The sequence below is a fragment of the Papaver somniferum genome, chromosome 3, assembly GCF_003573695.1.
Source record: "Papaver somniferum cultivar HN1 chromosome 3, ASM357369v1, whole genome shotgun sequence".
NCBI classification, from domain to species: domain Eukaryota; kingdom Viridiplantae; phylum Streptophyta; class Magnoliopsida; order Ranunculales; family Papaveraceae; genus Papaver; species Papaver somniferum.
Genome location: NC_039360.1, coordinates 164,050,612 through 164,070,614, shown reverse-complemented (window position 1 = coordinate 164,070,614; position 20,003 = coordinate 164,050,612). Strand labels below are relative to the sequence as shown.

Below are 20,003 nucleotides of genomic sequence, written 5' to 3'. Positions count from 1 at the left end.
ACAAAATTCTTCTACAATACTCATGATGTCACTTTTGATGAAGCTCCAACATCTCTGAAAGAACATAATAGGAAAACCATCTGGACCAGGCGCCTTATCTTGTCCCAAGTCTTTTATAGATTGAAAGACTTCAGCTTCAGAAAAGTTAGCATCCAAAATATCAGCTTCAATAGCGTTGAGAGAAATAAAATCAATACCTTCTAGAGCTGGTCTGATAATCTCCTCCCCTTTGAAAAGAGTTTCATCTTCCAAAGTACCCTCAATGAAAAGATGCTTAATTCTATTATGTCTTCTTCTTGCACTAGCTTTACTTATGAAGAAAGAAGTATTTTTATCCCCTTCCAGAAGCCATTTAGTATTGGATTTAATCCTCCACGAAATTTCCTCTATGTTTGTGACTTTTTCAAAGTTTCTTTTACAGTTAACCAAATCTTGCAGTTGGGTTTCAGATAATGGAACATCCTCAGAAACGGCGTCAAAATTTTGAATTTCAGACAGTAATGAATTCAATTTTGCATTTCTGTTTCCAAACGTGAGCTTGTTCCATTCTTTTAGTTTACCTTTAAGAGCTTTGAGCTTGCACCATAAGATTGTACTAGAATTACCTGCAAAACAGAAATAAGTCCACCAATGCTCTAATAAATCAATGAAACCATTCTCCAACAACCACATGATCTCAAACCTAAAGGGCTAGGTCCCCAAGAAGGGTCTGAAAAGTTTGGAAGGATTGGGATGTGATCAGAAGTGGGTCTGGCTTTGGCTAATTGAGAGACAGTAGGGAATTGAGACTCAAAAGATGGGGAAATGAGAAATCTGTCAAGTCTACACATAACCGGGTTATACTGACCATTTGACCAAGTATATCTTGCACCTTTAAGAGGGATATCGATAAGATCATGTTATGAGATGAAATCACAGAAACTTTCCATGCTTTTAATGATTCTACAACAACCGTTTTTCTCAGCACATTTAGTTATCACATTGAAGTCACCTCCCAAGCACCAAGGAAGGTCCCAAAATCTACAGATATTATCCAATTCATTCCAGAAATCAGTTCTTTCATATGTCTTGTTGGGGCCATAAACATTGGTTAAGATACACTCAAAACCGTCATGTTTGTTTTTGCAATGGACTGACAAAGTGTAATCATCAACCAAAGAATCCTTGACTTCAACAAAATATTTATGCCAAAGTATAAGCATACCCCCAGAATTTCCAAAGGATTGCTGAAAAGTCCAACTACAGTTTGAGCTTTTGCAGATTTGGTAAATATCATAAGAGGAGCAGTACATCATCTTTGTTTCTTGGAGAATGATAATTGGGGCTTTGTGAAGTTGAATCATTTTCTTGACAATCATCCTCCTGTTGTCAGAACACAAACCTTGAACATTCCATGTAAGGATTTGCAAACACATTAAAACAAGGCGGTATCCCGTTTTTTGGCAGATCTTCTTTTTTCGAACTTGCTTGGCCTATCTCTTTTGGATCCATACCAAGTCTGCTGCATTCTGCTGCTAGCCGTTTTGGCACAACTTCTTGTTCTACGGATGACAGAGAGAAAGCATCATCAGGGATATCACACACTGCCGGCTCAAAACCAGGGGGGTATGTTGAAGTTTATGTGGACAAAGATTGTGACGCTTCCTCCATATCTAGTTGTACAATGAAAGTGTCAGCTAGGCCACCAAGCGGCAGTGATTTCGTTTTAGGCTCATGAGTATAATTATTTTGAACTCCATCTATAGCTATAAAAGACTGAACTGCAAATTTTTTTACTATAGTCTTTGCATGTGCATTGCCATCACTAATATGCTTATTTACTGGACCTTCAGCAAATATCTTAATAGATAGAAATCTTCTTGTATGATTCGGCATCACTTCAAAAGATAGTCCCAAGTTAATACCTAGCTTGTAAAGCCTCTGAACTTCTTCAAAGACCCAATTTGGAAAGAGAAGATTTGAGTTGTAGCTGTTATACAGAGGGGGAATAGGAAGAGAAAACAGTGTATTTTCCTTCGGGGTGGAAGTGGTCATGGAGGATGGAATAAAAAGGGAGAGAGGTGGATTTTTAAGGATGGGTGTGGAAGTTATGTGGTTGATGGTGGAACGACTTTTTGGTACAGGGAAACGTTCACAAATGGTTCTGGGTATAGGGTCAATAAAGGAGTAAAGCTTGATTATTTTCTTCCTAACTGGGGGTGAAGATTTTGGTGGTATGTGGCAAGGTATGAAAGTTTCGGTGGATTAAGGGTAGGGGGAATCATCTGCAATCAGATGGTTCATCAACTTGAACCACAGGTTTTTCCATTCTATTCCAAATTGGATTCGTATTAACTAATTGATTTGCTCTCTTCTTTTTCTTGGGCCTTCTACGCCCTCTTTTTTTTTTAAATTGGATCTGTTCCATGATGAGATGGAGGTTTTGAAACTTTCCTTGTTGTAGAAGGCAGTAAAATATCCGTAGAATCTGGCGGAATAATATCTCTTTGGAGCGAGTCAAGAGATACGCTGACATTAGGGACTGAAGAAGAGGTCTGACTGTTATTCTCCATTATCTCCGGGATAGAAACCACTGGAGATTTCATTCTGGCAATGGAAATATGAGCAGTAAAGTTTCCTGTATCTGTGATCAAGTTAATGGCTCTTGGAATTGAATTAATACCTTGGTAGTTGCTGACTTTGATGCGCATATCCCGTAAATCCTCAAAATTCAAGGATGCAGGATCCAGCAAGAGAACTTCACCACATAACCCACCAATCTGATGCATAACTTCCTATGACCAGAACTGATAAGGAACCCCAAATATCTCTAGAGTAAAATCTGTTGCAGAAGAAGGAGGTGTTTCCCAAAAATTCTTATCCCAACGAAAAACTGAATAAGTCACTTCTTGGAAAGAAAAATTAAACTCAAAATCCGCAGAAGAAAGATATTGATCCACATGAAAGATAGCCTGATGTGAATTCATAGGATAAATGGCACAAGCTGAGTATAGTTGCAATTCCTGACTTAAGTATTGTAGCCACCTCATACCAGTTTGTAACGTGAATGGGAGAAGAAACCACATAAGCATCAAACCAGCAACCTAATGAGTTTGATGTACTTTGATGTTTGATGTGTATTTGTGAATTCCGTCCCAGCGAAACAGAAATCGGTGCAGCAAATCTATCACAAAGGAAGGGTTGAACAGGATGTATGTTTCTGGGTTTGAGGTTTCTGGGTTGGACAGGATGTATGTTTTTGGGTTTAGAGATAGGCTTCTGGACAGGATGTATGTATCTGGGTTTAGAGATAGGGTTTGATTGCACAATCTGAGCATAGGAAAGCTTAGGGAAAGGTTTGTTGCTCTTTTCATGAAAGCATTGGACAACGGTAATACGTGCTAGGTTCTGTTTAACTAATAACCAGGGTGAAAACCGACAAATTTTAATTGCTCTTTTCATGAATAAAAGAGCCAAGCTGATTCCACCGTTGCCAGAAGCATACTTTGGAAACTCACTAATCGGGGGTGATATGCTCGTGAGGGAAGGCGTGCTGCTCGACAAGGGATTTGGTTTCCTGGCTGCTTCATTGAATGAGGTGGTTAACTCGCACAATTATGAAAAGAGTCGAAGTTTTTTCGAGAGAAACCTTTTATACCAGGTTCTGGTGATGAGAATAGAATTATGGATATTATGTTGTTAGCTAGGAGTTCCCAATGGTTCAATAAGTACGGGAACGATTTCGGTTGGGGACGCCCTAGTGCAGTAAAAACCGGTAGAAATGGAAAATATGTTTATGGAATAACTACTGTGAGTCGAGGACCAGTTGAAGGAAGTATTGACATTGAAATTTGCCTTCCAGTTGAGGTCTTTAAGGCCATGGAAGATGATGCTGAATTCATGGAAGCTTTATCATGTTAACCATTTTTTTTTTTAAGTTCAAAATAAATGATTCTGATTTTCATTTTATTTTATAAATAAATCTCCTTTTACATTAACACCCCAAAGTAGTGGTGTAACTTGCCCAAACTATATAATAATACACCATTCATGACAATTCCGTTAATGGGAATTCTTGACAACACAAATTTGAGAAGCCACCTAGATTCTAGTTAGGGAAACAAAGCTTTCTATTATGGTAGCTAGAATAGACAAAAATAAAATGAGTATAGAATGGCCGCCAACGACTATTCTTTTTTTTTTGATCGGTTAAGATAATGACATAAATCAAAAAGGAAAACACTGCAAAAAAGAGCAGAGCCCAAAAGCTAAAAATGAGAACCAAAGTAACTAGAACACCCGAAAGGCAGGAAAAAAAATCTACAGAGGATTGGTAAAAAAGCTACGGAGGATCGAAAATTTTCGGTCTCCAATTTACAATAATGTCATCAAGGACAGTATCACTAAATCAGCTTAAATATTTATCCCATGTAAAAACTTTAAGGGGATTTTAATAAAATACCACACTTTCAATTTCATGTTTAAGAAAGTGCCACTGTTTTTTTCAAAATTAATAAAATGCCATTCATTTGACTTTTCCATCCCGTTTTTTTTTGAAAAAACAATTAAACCCCCAAAATATTCTTACTAGGACCGAGTTGTGATGGTGACTCAGTTTTAGGACCGAGTTGTGATGGCGACTCAGTTTTGAATCATTCCTCAATTCACTGCTGCTGTTTATCTTGTTGCAAAAAAAATTAAATTAAAAAAAACCAACAAATTATTGTAATTCAATTGATCAAACCCATTGGAATCACCAAGCTAGGATAAACAGATTCGGGTCTTGTTTCTCCCTGCAAATAGTTGGAGTTGAAGTTGGTGAACAAAGCGAACTGGCTTGGGAATTCTATCGAATACCTTCCAAGCGTGTTTCTGGTAATGAAGGGGTGTCAACTGCTACTGCTTTTATCAATCAACAAATAATCCTAATGAATAAAGATGAAATAGATAGAAAAAAAAATCCATACAAAGAATTAATAAGCAATGGTTCATGAGATTGTTGCGCAAAATCCGAGTATGTACTATAGTTTTGAAACTGATCATTTCTTAACATTCACGTCTGTACATGACTAATTTCCCATAAATCAAAATCTGACTGTAACAATAATTACCAATTAAAAAATATCATTCATGTTAGCAAATATCCAATTAAAAGCTTACCATGACCACCAACGATTACCTAACCCTGGATTTTCTTCCTTCCGATTTAAGAACCCTAAAAGCAATCACCAATTTCATCAATCAAATTGAAACAACAATAGAAATCTTAATTAAACCCAATCACCAAATTTGTCTCCTTAATTCATCACTCAAACAATTTTCCCCTCTTATCACTCACAATCTTCTAAATTCATTCATGGAGAACCTATACGGGCAGCAACACTAGAAGAGAGGAAGAGAGGAAGCAGTTTTTCTTTTCTGTTTTTGTTTGCCCGTGATAAAGATGGTGACCATATGTTTTCAAGGGTAAATATGTAAATCATAACAGATTCTTTTGACCGAGTCAACAGAAAAGACCAAGAGTGTGGGTCCTGACGGAAAAGCTAACGGTTGTGGCATTTAATTAATATTGAAAAAAACGGTGGCACTTTATTAAACCGGATAATGAAAGTGTGGCAGTTTCTTAAAATTCCCCAACTTTAATCTCTGCTTCCATGATAATTGCTTTTGGAGGCTTTTCTTTTTTATTAGAAGACCTTTCATTCATCTCAAGCCAGATCGACCACATAATAGCATCATATAGACGCTTCCAAAGATCTTTCGCGGTGCCAGTTAATAGATTGATATTCCAGTTAGATATTAGAGAAAGAACAGAAAGAGGAGGGAGGAAAAACCTGATCAATGGCAGCGAAAAAACAGCTCCAAACTTTTTGGTTGTAGCTAGCTACAAAAGATGAGACTGTCCGTTTCCTCATGTAGATGACATAACACACAAATGTTAGGAATAGGATTACCAGCTGTCGAGATCGCCGACGACGGACTATATCTACCCATAGCCCTTGTTTACCCTATTTGCATCCTACAATTAAAATAAGAGACAGTTCATCCTACAATTAAAATAAGAGACAGTTATTTTTCTTATTTTGGAAATTTCTGTTGGAAATTTCTTTGCACACATATCAATCAAACAAAAACCAACACACAGATCTTTCCAAGATTAAGGTCATGATTGAACATAAGAGTTTGCGTTTCAACACATACCTGAAACAACGGATTATCCAATCTGCAACGGTAACAGCAACTTATCCAATCTGCAGCTGCAACTGTATGAGAATCAACAATTAGGTTTGAGAATTGAGTCTTCTCTTCTCTATCAAATCTGCTGTATATGGGATAATTTGTGGCAAGTTAGACGAGAAGAGGGACTCACCTCTTTATAATAATCTTCAATCCTTACTCATTACTGAAAATTAGAGATCGAGAACAATCCCTATCAAATCCCCAAATAGCTTGGAACAGCTAAGAGTTTCCTCAAACTAGTTTTCTTATTTCTTATGATATGAATGACCCTTGTGACTAAATCCAGAGTTTTAGTGAAAACCGTGTTTAGTGTTGACCACTTAAAAGGAGTTTTTTTCGCATAGAAACTGAACTACATCTTACACTTTCCACTAGAACAGTACTTCCAAGATCTATTCCAAATGGTGAAACTTAGAAGATGGAATTATCCTACCGTAAAACTCACATATAATATTTCCACATGCACATGTTTGATCGTGCCACAATTTAGGGATGAATTATTATTATAATTTTTACTGAGGTAATTTCTTGCTTCCTCAATCTCAAAACCACCAAAAAAAAAAAGACCAAACACCTTAATTACAAATACTCCACCCCAAACAAGAATCCAATGAAAGAAACAACATACAACAACATAAGAAAATTAAGACAACAACAACCTACCAACAATCAATCAAGACCTACACAAACACACCGTACATCAACTAAGGACAGGAAGGTCGAAACGTAAGGTAGAAGTGAAATCTCTTAAGAAGCAAATGCAAGGAGTTCTTGGTGACGTTCAAATTCAACCATTTCTTCCTCCTTCAAGCTTACCCACGCTTCTATGCCATCTCCTGAACTTGTATCGATAAACATAACACAATTTTTAAAAAGTAGTTTAGAAATGCTTGCCCAACTTGGTTTTCCCCAACCAAAGTCTGCTTCAAATATGGGGAACCTAATAGTACTGAGAATATCATAGAGTTCTCACGTGTGTCTGAGTGTGTGAGAAATGATCCTTATTGGCTGAGTGAGAGCTGTTCACAGCTTGTCCTGTTCTAACATATCTTGTCTTAGTTAAGACATGTATAAATGTAGGTCTGTGTAGTTTTCAGTCTGTAAGAAATAAATCATCTTCTTGTTTTTCAATCAATACAATGTGTACTACTATGGTATCAGATAAAGCTTCCGCAATAGCCATTAATGGTGTTCAACCTATCAACCAATTTTCAGATCTATTTTCTTCAATACAATCACAACTTTAATCAATCATCTTACTTCAATTCAATTTTTCAATCTATTTTCATTACTTTCTTGTTTGTTCTTTCAATGGCAGCATATGAATCAAGAATCTCTCAAGTTCCTCTCAATCAAATTTCACAAATACTCAGTTACAAACTCAAGGATGACAATTTTCTTACCTGGAAATCACTTCTTCTACCACTTCTGCGACGTTACAGAGTCAATGGTTTTCTTGATGGATCTTTACCATAAAGGAGGATTATATCCAGTGAATTTTGCCAAGTCTACTAAGAATAAAGCTTTCTTTAGCAACAAGAATTTAGCTTCAGTTTGGCATCAAAGGTTGGCTCATCCATCATTTCAAGTACTTCAAAAAGTGTGCAGAGATATGCAACTGACTAGTTTAGTCAAAACACCACTATTTTGTAATGACTGTCATCTAGGGAAAAGTCATAAATTGCCTTTTACTCTATCTTCACATAGGGCTCAATCTCCACTAGAACTAGTGCATATGGACTTATGGGGTCCTAGTCCTGTAATCTCTTCAAGTGGTTTCAGATATTATGTTAATCTCATAGATGACTATTCAAGATTCTGTTGGATATTTCCTTTGTCTGAAAAGTCTGAATTCAAAGATATTTTTCTACATTTCAAATCTATGACTGAAAAGTTACTGCATACTTCAAGTGTTAAAATCAGAACTGATGGAGGAGGGGAATTCATAAATAATGCACTACATGAATTTCTTAGTATACATGGAATTATTCATGAGGTTTCTTGCCCTCACACTCAAGAAAAAAATGGACTGGCTGAATCCAAACATAGACATCTTGTAGACACAGGGAGAACTTTCTTAATTCAATCAGGTCTGTCAGAAAAATTTTGGGTTGATTCTTTTCATACAGCCAATTATGTTATTAATAGACTGCCTGTCAGAAGTTTGGATTACTCATCTCCTTTTGAAAAGTTGTTTGGACAGAAACCAGATTATTCCTTCTTCAGATCCTTTGGTTCATCATGCTTTCCATGGATAAGGCCTTACACTACACATAAACTCCAACCAAGAAGTGTACATTGTGTTTTTATTGGTTACAGTTCTATGCACAAAGGATACAGATGTTTAGATATCAAAACAGGGAAAGTATATGTCTCTAGACATGTAGTATTTAACGAGACTTTCTTCCCATTGATATCTTCAGATACAATACTTCCTGACATTATAAATTCATCAGCACCAACTGATACTGCTTCTACAACTCCATCTGCCAAGATATCTGCACCAACACCTGCAACATCAACCTCATCAGCTGCATCTATTGATACTTTTTCTACTAATTCTTCAAGCATTGTCAAGCTATCTGATGCATCCACTGCAACTATTTCTGACCATACTTCAGCTCCTGGTATTTCTTCACTGGCTAATTCTCACTCCATGGTAACAAGGGGTAAAAGAGGTATTTTTAAACCCAAAGTTTTTAATACAAAGTATGTTCTATCAGCAAAATTTACCTCAGATATTCCACCACCAACACCTACCTGTTATTCTAAGGCAATAAGAATACCTCAATGGAAACAATCTATGGAAGAAGAACATACAGCCCTTAAGGATGCAGGCACATATACACTTGTTGCACCAGATCCATCCTATAATGTTGTAGGCTGTAAGTGGGTATTTAGAATCAAATATAAGGCTGATGGTTCTTTAGATAAATGTAAATCTAGACTGGTGGCCAAAGGGTTTCATCAACAAGAAGGAATTGACTACACAGAAACTTTTAGTCCTGTAGCCAAACCAACAACTATTAGACTAATCATTTCATTGGCAGTTCACTTCAACTGGGTAATGAAACAATTAGATGTTAGTAATGCCTTCTTACATGGGGATTTAGCTGAAGATGTTTATATGCAACAACCTCCAGGCTTTGTTGATCAAACCAAGCCTCATTATGTATGTAAACTACATAAATCCATATATGGTCTGAAGCAAGCTCCCAAAGCTTGGTATGATAAATTGTTACGAATTCTTCTCACTCATGACTTCAAACCCTCTTTAGCAGATGCTTCCTTATTTGTTCAAAAGTTTGGATCAAGGATTACAGTTCTTCTGGTCTATGTAGATGACATTATTATCACTGGGAATTCCACTGAGTATATTTCTCAGTTTATCAATCACCTTAAGACATACTTTCCTATCAAAGACTTGGGATCTCTTCATTATTTTCTTGGTCTTCAGGTGAAAAGAAATTCAGACAACCTTTTTCTTAGTCAAACTAAGTATGCCTTGGACTTATTGGAGAAATTCAATATGACTGGTGCTAAACCCTGCAGTACACCAGTCTCACTCTCCACTTCACTCACTGCTTCAGCTGGTACTCCATTAGCAGATCCAAGTGAATACAGATCATTAGTGGGTGCTCTACAATATCTTACTTGGACAAGGCCTGAAATTAGTTTTGCTGTGAATCAGGTATGTCTTTATATGCAAGCTCCTACTGATCAACACTTTATTGCAGCCAAGAGAATTCTAAGATACATCAAAGGCACCCTAGATTATGGTATACTATTTTCCAAAGGTCTTCTTACATTACATGGCTTTAGTGATGCTGACTGGGCAGGATCAATTGATACAAGAAGATCTACAAGAGGTTTTTGTATATTTTTTGGTCCTAATCCAATTACTTGGTCTAGCAAAAGACAAGGTAGTGTCTCAAGAAGTTCCACTGAATCAGAATACAGGTCTCTAGCCAATACCACAGCTGAAATTGTTTGGGTTTGTCAGCTACTCAAAGATCTTCATCTCTTTCTTCCTGCTCCACCATTGATATCTTGTGACAATCAAAGTGCAGTTTCTCTGTCATCTAATCCAGTATTTCATAGTAAAATGAAACATCTGGCCATTGATTATCATTTTGTCAGAGAACTTGTTCAGAACAAAAACATTCAGGTAACATACATTTCAACTTGGAATCAAATTGCAGACATTCTCACCAAGGGACTGGCAGGACCAAGATTTTCTACACTCAGAGACAAGCTGAAGGTAATTTCTAATAACAACCTCCAGCTTGAGGGGGGCTAATAGTACTGAGAATCTCATAGAGTTCTCACGTGTGTCTGAGTGTGTGAGAAATGATCCTTATTGGCTGAGTGAGAGCTGTTCAAAGCCTGTCCTGTTCTAACATCTCTTGTCTTAGTTAAGACATGTATAAATGTAGGTCTGTGTAGTTTTCAGTCTGTAAGAAAGAAATCATCTTCTTGTTTTTCAATCAATACAATGTGTACTACTAGAACCTACACCAACTGCTGAACAGTAGTAACTCTGTATTCTCATGATCAAAAGTACCTTCCTTCAACATCTGATGCATCTTCATATGGTTGCATGAGGTTGCCAAGTTTCTTTTCATGGCTTTGACGTGCTCATTATCGACCAACTTTATGGAATCCTTAATCTTGGACACCAACTCCGGATAGTATTGACTTTGATCATGAAAACCTTTCCCGTAGTTATAAATATTACTACCAGTTAGGTTACTCGGTACTTCTGCAATGGCAGTGTCAGTCATATTCCCGAAGCTATTGGCTGGCAATGGCGGAATCGTCCTAGTCCTCAAATTTATTGCAAATCCTGCTATGTACTGCACTTGCTTTGGAACAGCATTTTCAGCATTGACCGGGCTCGTAGCATCGTCCACCAGTTTTACTTTGGATCGATGCACATCCATGAAACACATCAATATAAAGGATGTTAAAGCTTCGAATCGTGTGGGCAGCTGCTGCATGTTCTCTTCTTGCTTATTAACTTGATAATCTGATCCGTTATTGGTGTTTACGGGGATGCACTTCTTCTTTAGTATAGCTATGCTAGAATCCTTGAACACAAATCTTTTAGTCACTATTTTAATTTTATCTGTCACAATTTGAATATCTGCAGTATCTTGTTCTTCTTTGTCGCTGGAGCTTGTTGGTGGGAACATGGATGGAAATATCTAACAAGGCTTACCAGGCGCCGCAACCTTTAATTTATTGTCATGAGTACCAGAATCACCACGAGCTGTGGCTACCCAATCATTCACGAAATTAACAAAGGAAGACGCATCAACTATCTTGTGTGAGTAGGAGAGACAGAGAATTATTCCACCACAGTCGAAGACATTGACTTGGATTTTTAAGAGAGCATTCGAGTTTAAGTGTAGTACCCCTCTCCTAAATGCCGACCTGGTCCCTCCATAAGGCTCATAAGGCAGGAATGGTTCCATAACCTCAATATCGGAAATGGCTGAGTTGTGTTACTTGAGAGACTACTCTGCCAACCACTCTGGCCTCGATATAGTCGACCCCCTCATCATTACACTCAACAAATTTATCATTTTTTATCTTTCCAGCCAACGGATAGTACCTAGTTAAAGTCTCCGCTAAGGACTTCTTGAGAACATCACAGCGACGACGAGACGATATTGAGAAGATCATGTTCTTATCATCCTCGTTATCCCCAAGGCTTCTGTCATTACCATCCAAGTTTGGAAAGTAAAGAAGGTGATCAACATGCAATGAAGGAAAAAGCTGATCTAAACTGGATAAAATGTGGGTTTTAACGTTATTGGGAGTTGGAAATAAGGGTCTAATGGACTCTTTTGATATTACTTCAATACTCAGGGTATCATTCATGATGTGTAAGGTTGTTTGCACTCTAAGAAATCTAAATTTGATGATGAAGAAAATGTGGTTTTTTCGGGAGATTTATACTAGTTGAACATCGCAAATAAACAAACCGATTTACATCTCTACATCCAGCTAACTAAAGAAATTAGAAACAAAGACCGTGGCCAATCTTTGACTTTGAAAGTGGGTGGCAGGATTAAGGCCGTTTGTGGCCTAACTACTTGTAGGTTCTGTAGAATTACAGGAATTATTTTATTTGTTAATTAGTAATTGACGGCTTTTTAATTCTTAATTAATAATTGGTGTCAACATAATACACCAGTAATTATTCATATTCAATTAAAGTTTGCCATTTTCATGGTTGGTAAATGTTTCTTGATATTTTTGACATTTATTAGATTTAGTTTATATTATCACTATTACGAATTTTAATATTTAATTATGAAAGTTTGGGAGTTGCATTGCTGATGATATCTGTGTTATTTTTTCATTTTGTTTTTTGGATGTTTTTACGGGTAATGAAAGTTGAGTTTTATTGATGATGGCGTTATATTGTTGATGGTTTGTACTTTGTGTGTACAAAATACCGCACACTCGATAGTAAGGCGAAAGAATACATTTGACAGCAGGCGAATATGACGTGCTTGTTATTTTTTTGCTAATGAATGAGATGACGTCACCAAGTCACATCAAAAGTTTGAAGATCAGCGCGGCAGTTAAAAAATCAGCGCGGCAAATATAAAGTAGGGCGACTATAACGCTCTCCCAGATTCGAAAATAAGAGTTTTATTAGCTGTCCTACAGTATGTAACCCTATAAAAGGGACAAGAAGCCAGTATAAAAGAGAGATAAGAATTTTAGGAGAGAAAAAGTTATTTATTTTCCAAGTTAGGGTTTTCTTATATTGCATTTGGTTTTGAGTTTTTCATCTTAATGAAATTAATTAGAGATTTTCATATCATGACTTAGATTTTATTAGATTATTAGTAGGGTGTAGTTCGTGGGATTTCCTGCAACTACGTATCGGCCTAGAAATAGGGAGGATGAGTTAGAGGGATGTCCCCTGCCTGTGAAGTCCTTTAAAAATGGTTTCAAAATAATCATCGGTTTTATATTTTGTTTAAAAGAATTTCCGGTTTTCAAAGCATTTTAACAGGTTTAAGAGGAATTTTTTTAAGATTTTCGACCATAGAAGCATTCATTATAGTTTTTCAGATCTGATTTTGAAACCTTGTTATAGTTCCTGGACCTCATTATTATTTCAGGTAAATCATAGAAACATAAAGCGAAACAAAAGGAGACCTATCGGCGGAAAAAGAGTGTCAACAAATGGAAAAGGAGATATACATGAAAAAACAAAGAAAGGTGAAGCAGACCGAACCAGAAAAAGCTATAGAGAATATTGGAACGAAAGAAGGAAGCAGGCATATACAGTGTAATTCAATAACAAAATCGAATATGAATGTTGAAGATTTTCATGCAGGGATTACAGAGCAAATCCATAAACGTGACTATGAAGGAAGGAAAATCCTGACTGTAGATAAAATATCGCCTTTCAAGAAATGGAAAAAACAACGGATAATATTTACAGCAGATGAAATACAAGAAAAAAATCTAAGGAGAACAGATCCTCTAGTCCTTACTTTAACTGCGAGGCGAAAAGAAGTAAAGGAAAGCGCGAAACAATCAGAAGAATGGGTGCTAGACAAAATTTTGATAGACACGGGAAGCTCAGTGGACATATTATTTTACCGCACATTCAAGAGTATGGGATACACTGGTGCGGAGCTAACGCAACAAATGTAAAACATCCACGGTTTTAACAGGGCGATTACAAAACCTAAAGGAGAAATAATCTTGTGAATAAATGGGATAAAAGGTGTAGCGTCAACTCTACATCAATGTTTACGCTTCCTAATACCAAGTGGAGTTGGAGAAATCAAAGGCGATACAAAGAACGCAAAAATTTGCAGTCAAATAGACGTGAAGAACTATGAAGAAAGGCCAAAAATGCGAAAAGTTAGGTGGAGAAAGGCGATGAAATTAAAAAAGGAGGAAGAACTAAGAGTATACATGATAAGAGCGAAGGAAGGGAAAGGAATACTAAGTGAAATCCCAGAGAAGGAATGATAACCAATACATGAAATAAAAGAACCGTCACCATTAGGCGAACCAAAGGAAAACTTCACAGCGGCAGAGCCAAAAAAAGATATAAATGTAGGAAAATAAGAAGATCCAAAGATGTTGAAGATTGGTACCAGGATGGATAAGGAGGAAGAAGAAAAGTTGATAAACTTGTTGCGGGAATATAAAGATGTTTTTGCATGGACCATGGATGAAATGCCAGGTATAGATCCTTCAATTGTGTGTCACAGGTTAGATATCACAAAAATGTGAAGTCATTCAAGCAAAGGATAAGGAAGATAGCAACCACATACCATCCACAGATAGAAGCAGAGCTACAAAACATGCTAGAAGCGGGAATAATAGGGTCAGCAAAATACCCAAGGGGTACGAATTTGCATCGATTTTAGTGATCTAAACAAGTCATCCCCAAAAGACAGCTTCCCACTTTCGAATATACCACAAATGGTAGAAAGGGCGGAAGAAAACGAAAGATTATCATTAATGGACGGATATTTAGGCTCTAACCAAATTGCTTTAGCAGAAGAAGACCAAGAACACACGGATTTCTTCGCGCCAAGAGGGCTATATTGTTATACAAGGATGCCATTTTATTTGAAAAACACAGGCGCAACATATCATAGAATGATGGAGAAAATATTCACAAAGTGGGTGCATACAACCTTGGAAGTCTACGTAGATGACATTCTGGTAAAGAGCAAGAAGGCGACAAATCATATTGACAATTTAATAGATATATTCGAACATATGCGGCAATTTAAAATGAAGATAAACCCGAAAAAATGCATCTTCGGAGTAGCATCAGAAAATTCTTGGGTTACATTGTGTCAAAGGAAGGAATAGAGGTGGACCTGGAAAGGGTGCAAGCAGTTCGAGACATGTCGTCACCCGCAACTGTAAAATATGTACAAAAGTTGAATGGGCTACTTGCTTCCTTAGGACGATTTATTTCGCGCTTCTCAGACAAATGCAAACACTTTTTCAAAATCTTAAAGAAGGGGACCAAGTTCGAGCGGACAACAGAATGTGAACAAGCACTCCAAAGCATCCAAGATTATTTAACAAACTTGTCTATTTTGCTGAAAGATGATCCAGGTAAGAATTGATGAGATATCTAGCACAACGCCGCATGCATTAAATGCTGCATTGCTCCGCCTGGATGAAGGAATAGAAAAACCAATATACTACATAAGCAAAACTTACAGCTCCACAGAAAAAAATTACACCAATATTGAAAAGATCATTCTAGCATTAGTCTATGAAACACAAAATATTCGGACTTACATTCAAGCCCATCAAAATAAAGTGCTGACTGAGATCCCAATTGAATCAGTGATGAAGAGCTCAAAAAGAGTAGGAAGAGTAGAAAGATGGAATGCACAAGTGGAGAAATTTGGAGTCAAGTATGAAATATTATCTTCACCAAAATCACAGGTTATCACGGACTTCCTGGAAGAGTTTCCATTAAAAGAAGATGAAAATGTAGAACAAATGATGGACATATATGAAGAACAAGGAATCTAAGATACCTACTAACAAAGCGCAGTCCAAGAAGATGGGAAATCTTAGTAGATGGATCAACAAATGGAGAAGGAAAATGGATTGAAATAGTTTTCATTTACCCCAAAGAGAAAGAATGGCGTACTCGTTTAGATTGGAGTTTGCATCTACAATATCGAGACAGAATATGAAGAAATACTGCATGCATTAGGGCTGGAAATTGAAATTAAGTTACAGGACATCAGGGTAACTAGTGACTCACAATTGATAATACGTCAAATACAAGGTCTATACATCACGAATGAACCGTCTCTACAAAAATATAAGCAACTTGTCACAAAACTATCTGCGAAAATACAAAGATAGAATGGAGGCATATTTGTAGGAAAGATAATCGATCCGCGGATGCATTGGCATTTATCTCCTCTATGTCAGTGGATCATTGGCATTTATCTCTTCTATGTCAGTGGATCCTACAACACGGTATATAAAGGTAAAGACGCTCTCCTTTCCATCTGTCAAGAAGGATGAAGAAGACGCGTAAATAACGCTTATGGAAAACCAAGAAGAAAGAAAAGCTGAAAAAGGAGTGGATTGCAGAGCACAACTTCATAGCTACGCGAAGAAGGGTGAAGTACCAAAAAAACGGATTAGAAGCGCACAAGCTTAAGGACAGGGCGAAAAATTATGAGTTCAGAGACGGGATCTTATACAGAAAATCTTTCCTTGAACCATCACTCAATGTCTAACACAAGATGAAGGAATGGAGATATTGAAAATCTCCCAACTGTCGTTGCACGGTGGGCTTGTGCCTCTGCTATCTTTTCTTCTGCTGCTTCGATTAGTGAGGGGAGGTGGCCGACTGTCTGCCTGCTCCAATGTTGTAGAGATAAGGCAGTTGTGTGTGCATCCGGGCTAACAAATTTTGAGGTGGAAATGATTGTTGTGCTTGCTGCCACGAATTGTTGACCACAGATGTTCCACTCTGAAGGTTTTTTTTTAGGCCTTGTGTATGGCTTTTTCTTGAAGAAGGAGATGTGCATGGTAAGATGTTATTCTTGGTAAATGTGTAACAAGGCATGAGGATATAGCTGCAGCCATTGTTAATTTCCTAATGCTCGATCAAGTCTCTCTATAATGAAAAAATGATCCATTTGGTTTTTCAATCATGTAAATGGTTCCTCTTGAAATCCCAAATCTACTAATCTGTTTGAGTTAATCATCTCTTTAAATAGCTTTGCTTTGTTGTGCATCACTGGTCTGCCACCCTTCTTCTCGTCCTGATTTATAACTTCATTAAAGTATTCTATTAGTAACCATGGGAGATTATGATCTGGAACTACAGTGTTGAAGTTTTTCCTAAGGTCTTATCATGCCAATGGTTAAGGCGGTCCGCATATACCCGAGAATAACCAAGGTGATTGTAGTGAAGGTGAAGATGAACGCGTGTATCATTTTTGATTTACAACAAAAATTTGGACCGTAAGGTGTGATGACCACATCATCTTTATGTTGGCGCAATGGCGAAGTGTGATGGGAAGTGTGATGGGTTTATGAAAATGATTTGGGAAGAGAGGTTGGTTAATTGGAAAATGAGGCTTTGATTAATATGAAAATGAAAATGTTACAAAAGGTTTGTGTAGCAACTTTGGCTTACACTAGTTGTTTACAAAGAGGCATTTAGCTCTTACTCTAACTCTAACTCTCACTCTATACGAACTCTTGTTTACTCACTTGAGTTTTTTTTGATTGCCTTACAACTGATCGGCACTTGCCTATTTATAGACAGTCCATGACCGACCAAAGCTACTCTTGTAAACTCTAGAGTATTCTACCACTTGACCGACCAACTAAGAAAATATCTAGAGAAAGAATCCTCCAGATAATTGCCGAAGATGCTAGAAAAAGAAGTGTCCAGACATCGTACTCTAGCTCCCCTTTTGGGCCAGACAAAGCTAGATTGTTCTGGGCTTTTCTTAGCCCAGGAAACTAAGTCGTACACACTTCAAGACTATTCTAGAATAATCATAAATTAATTTAATAATTTTAACACCCCTTTTAATTTGTGATGTTAAGCTTTTTTTTTAAAATGATTGGACTTGTCCACTGTGACAGCTTTAGTGAAAAGATCGGCATTTTACTCAATTTCCTAGTTTTCTACCAGTTCTTTGATGAAGTGGTGTCGTAGCTCTATACAATCAATACAACAAAAAGTTCAAGTTAAAAAGTCTTGCTTCCACCTTCACTACTAGAATTCCAGGAGCTCTATACGAGCAACACCACTATGCTCGTATATCTCCAAAAATATTAAGAATTTCTAACATGGTATCAGAGTTTCAAAACATTTCAATTTCCAACATGGTATCAGAGCAGGTTCAATCCAAATGGGCGCTAAAATTTCCGCTACAAGCTGAAGGTGATAATTCCACACAAATAAAGTTTAAAGAAGACGCAAGGTACGTCTCAACTATCCAAGTTCACTACTTATTTTACAACCCCCAATAGAATCTAGTTGTCACCCAATTCTAAGTTTAGAAAAATATTAAAAGAACATAGCAGCTCGTGAAGTTGAAGTAGTTCCTAGAAATGATAAGTCTCCATATAACATAAAATACAAGTAAGAAATCTATAAGTTTCACCTCCTTCCATTAAAAAAAATAAATAACAAAAATAAGAAGAGAAGTTTCCATCCTCGCAGGAGATGCACCAAAGAGTGCATTTCTAAAGAAAATCTGATAGAAGAGCACAAAGAAATGCCTCCTCAAATAACAGAGATGGAAAAAATGAGAGTCATCCTGTAAAAATATTCTACTCACAAAGTTGAGTGGGCGGAACCTCTGAACCTACGATGGTTAAGTTTCGTGAAAGGCGAGGAATATCAACAGAAGGCAAAGCCTCTGAATTTAAGACGGTCAAGTTCAGTTTGGACCGTGTAAGAGAAGGAGAAATCCGACACAAAATGGAGCCTCTGAATCTATAACGAACAGGCTACGAAAATGCCAGGTCAACAAAGAAGATCTAATACAAAAGATATGGAGACGAGTACACGGAGAAATTAAGGCGAGATGATGCCGACGTGACTTCAACAAAAAAAAGAATAAAAAATGATAACAACGGGCATAAATAAGTGAGGGCGAGTTGAGATTGGGTGAGATCCGAATTACCATTGCAAATTAAGAGGGGGTGTTGGAACATGTAATTTACAATGTCAAGAAATTCTGGAATTGTGCGGATAGGTCTAGCAAGGTCGTGCAATGTGAACCAAGAAGTCATCTGTAATTTGTAATACTAGAAAAATCTAGAGTACTTATAATGGGTCTGTAAAGATAAGTCTTCTAGAAAGTAAAGCCTAGGACAATCTAGGTTAGTCGGCCCAAAGAGGCAAGCCTGGAATATTCAGTAGTATCTAGAGAATTCTATCTCTAGAGGTTTTTCTGTTACTCGGTAAAGTAAGCTTGTAAAAGTCACTTGTATCTAGAACATTCTAGAGTAAACAAGAGTGTCTTTGGTCGGTCATACAATGCCTATAAATAGGCAAGCCCAGTTCATTTGTAAAGCAAGCAAGTAAGAATCAATTCAATCAATACAAGAAAAAGTTCAAGTTACGAAATCTTGTTTCCACCTTCACTACTAGAATTCCAGAAACTCTATACGAGCAATATCACTATACTCGTATATCTCCAAAAATATTAAGAACTTCTAGTATGGTATTAGAGCTTCAAAACATTTCAATTTCCAACGCTTTACGTCTATTACATAATATACCAAAACAATCATCAAAATCTAAAGAAGTTTTTAAAACATACCTATGAGAGTCCCTAGCTAGTGTTTCAGACAAGAACAGTAACATGGGTCGGATATCTACTGTACTCGTGCAACTTTTGAACCGTCAAGGTCGGTAGTTCCAGGCTCTGCAATTCATAATGCCTGAAAGTGTTGGTTATAGATCGAAAAGGGTTACTGTTAATTAACTTTGCTATAACAGAAAAACTACCAAGAAACAAGATACTGGGAAATGGAAGTGATTAACCTAGCAATGGAATTGAAATAGCAAATTCATGGTTAAAACCGATTGAAAATTGAAATTCAAACTCAATTAGGGCATCTTCTCTTGCTGTGTGGAGATAGTTTGATCCCTCTCAAACAAAATTTCAAGTCGAACGACACATCTACTAGTAGTTTAACAATTCAATTTCATTGTTTCATCACCTGTGTAAAATTAATTTCAATATTAATTGCATTAATCACGATGGAAGGGT

At 37.0% G+C, this 20,003-nt stretch overlaps 1 protein-coding gene and 1 long non-coding RNA gene across 2 annotated transcripts; both read right to left on the bottom strand.

Annotated features, from left to right (window-relative positions):
* Positions 1 to 4,153: 4,153 nt before the first annotated feature.
* On the bottom strand, positions 4,154 to 5,371 carry LOC113361852. The gene is made up of 2 exons (XR_003365380.1): positions 5,140 to 5,371; positions 4,154 to 4,878 (listed from the first exon to the last, which is right to left on the bottom strand). It is a non-coding gene; the product is annotated as an uncharacterized LOC113361852 (long non-coding RNA).
* A 5,353-nt stretch (positions 5,372 to 10,724) lies between these two features.
* On the bottom strand, positions 10,725 to 11,414 carry LOC113360283 (vinorine synthase-like). The gene has a single exon (XM_026603807.1). It carries the CDS (start codon positions 11,412 to 11,414, stop codon positions 10,725 to 10,727), a length of 690 nt encoding a protein of 229 aa, XP_026459592.1.
* Positions 11,415 to 20,003: the final 8,589 nt, after the last annotated feature.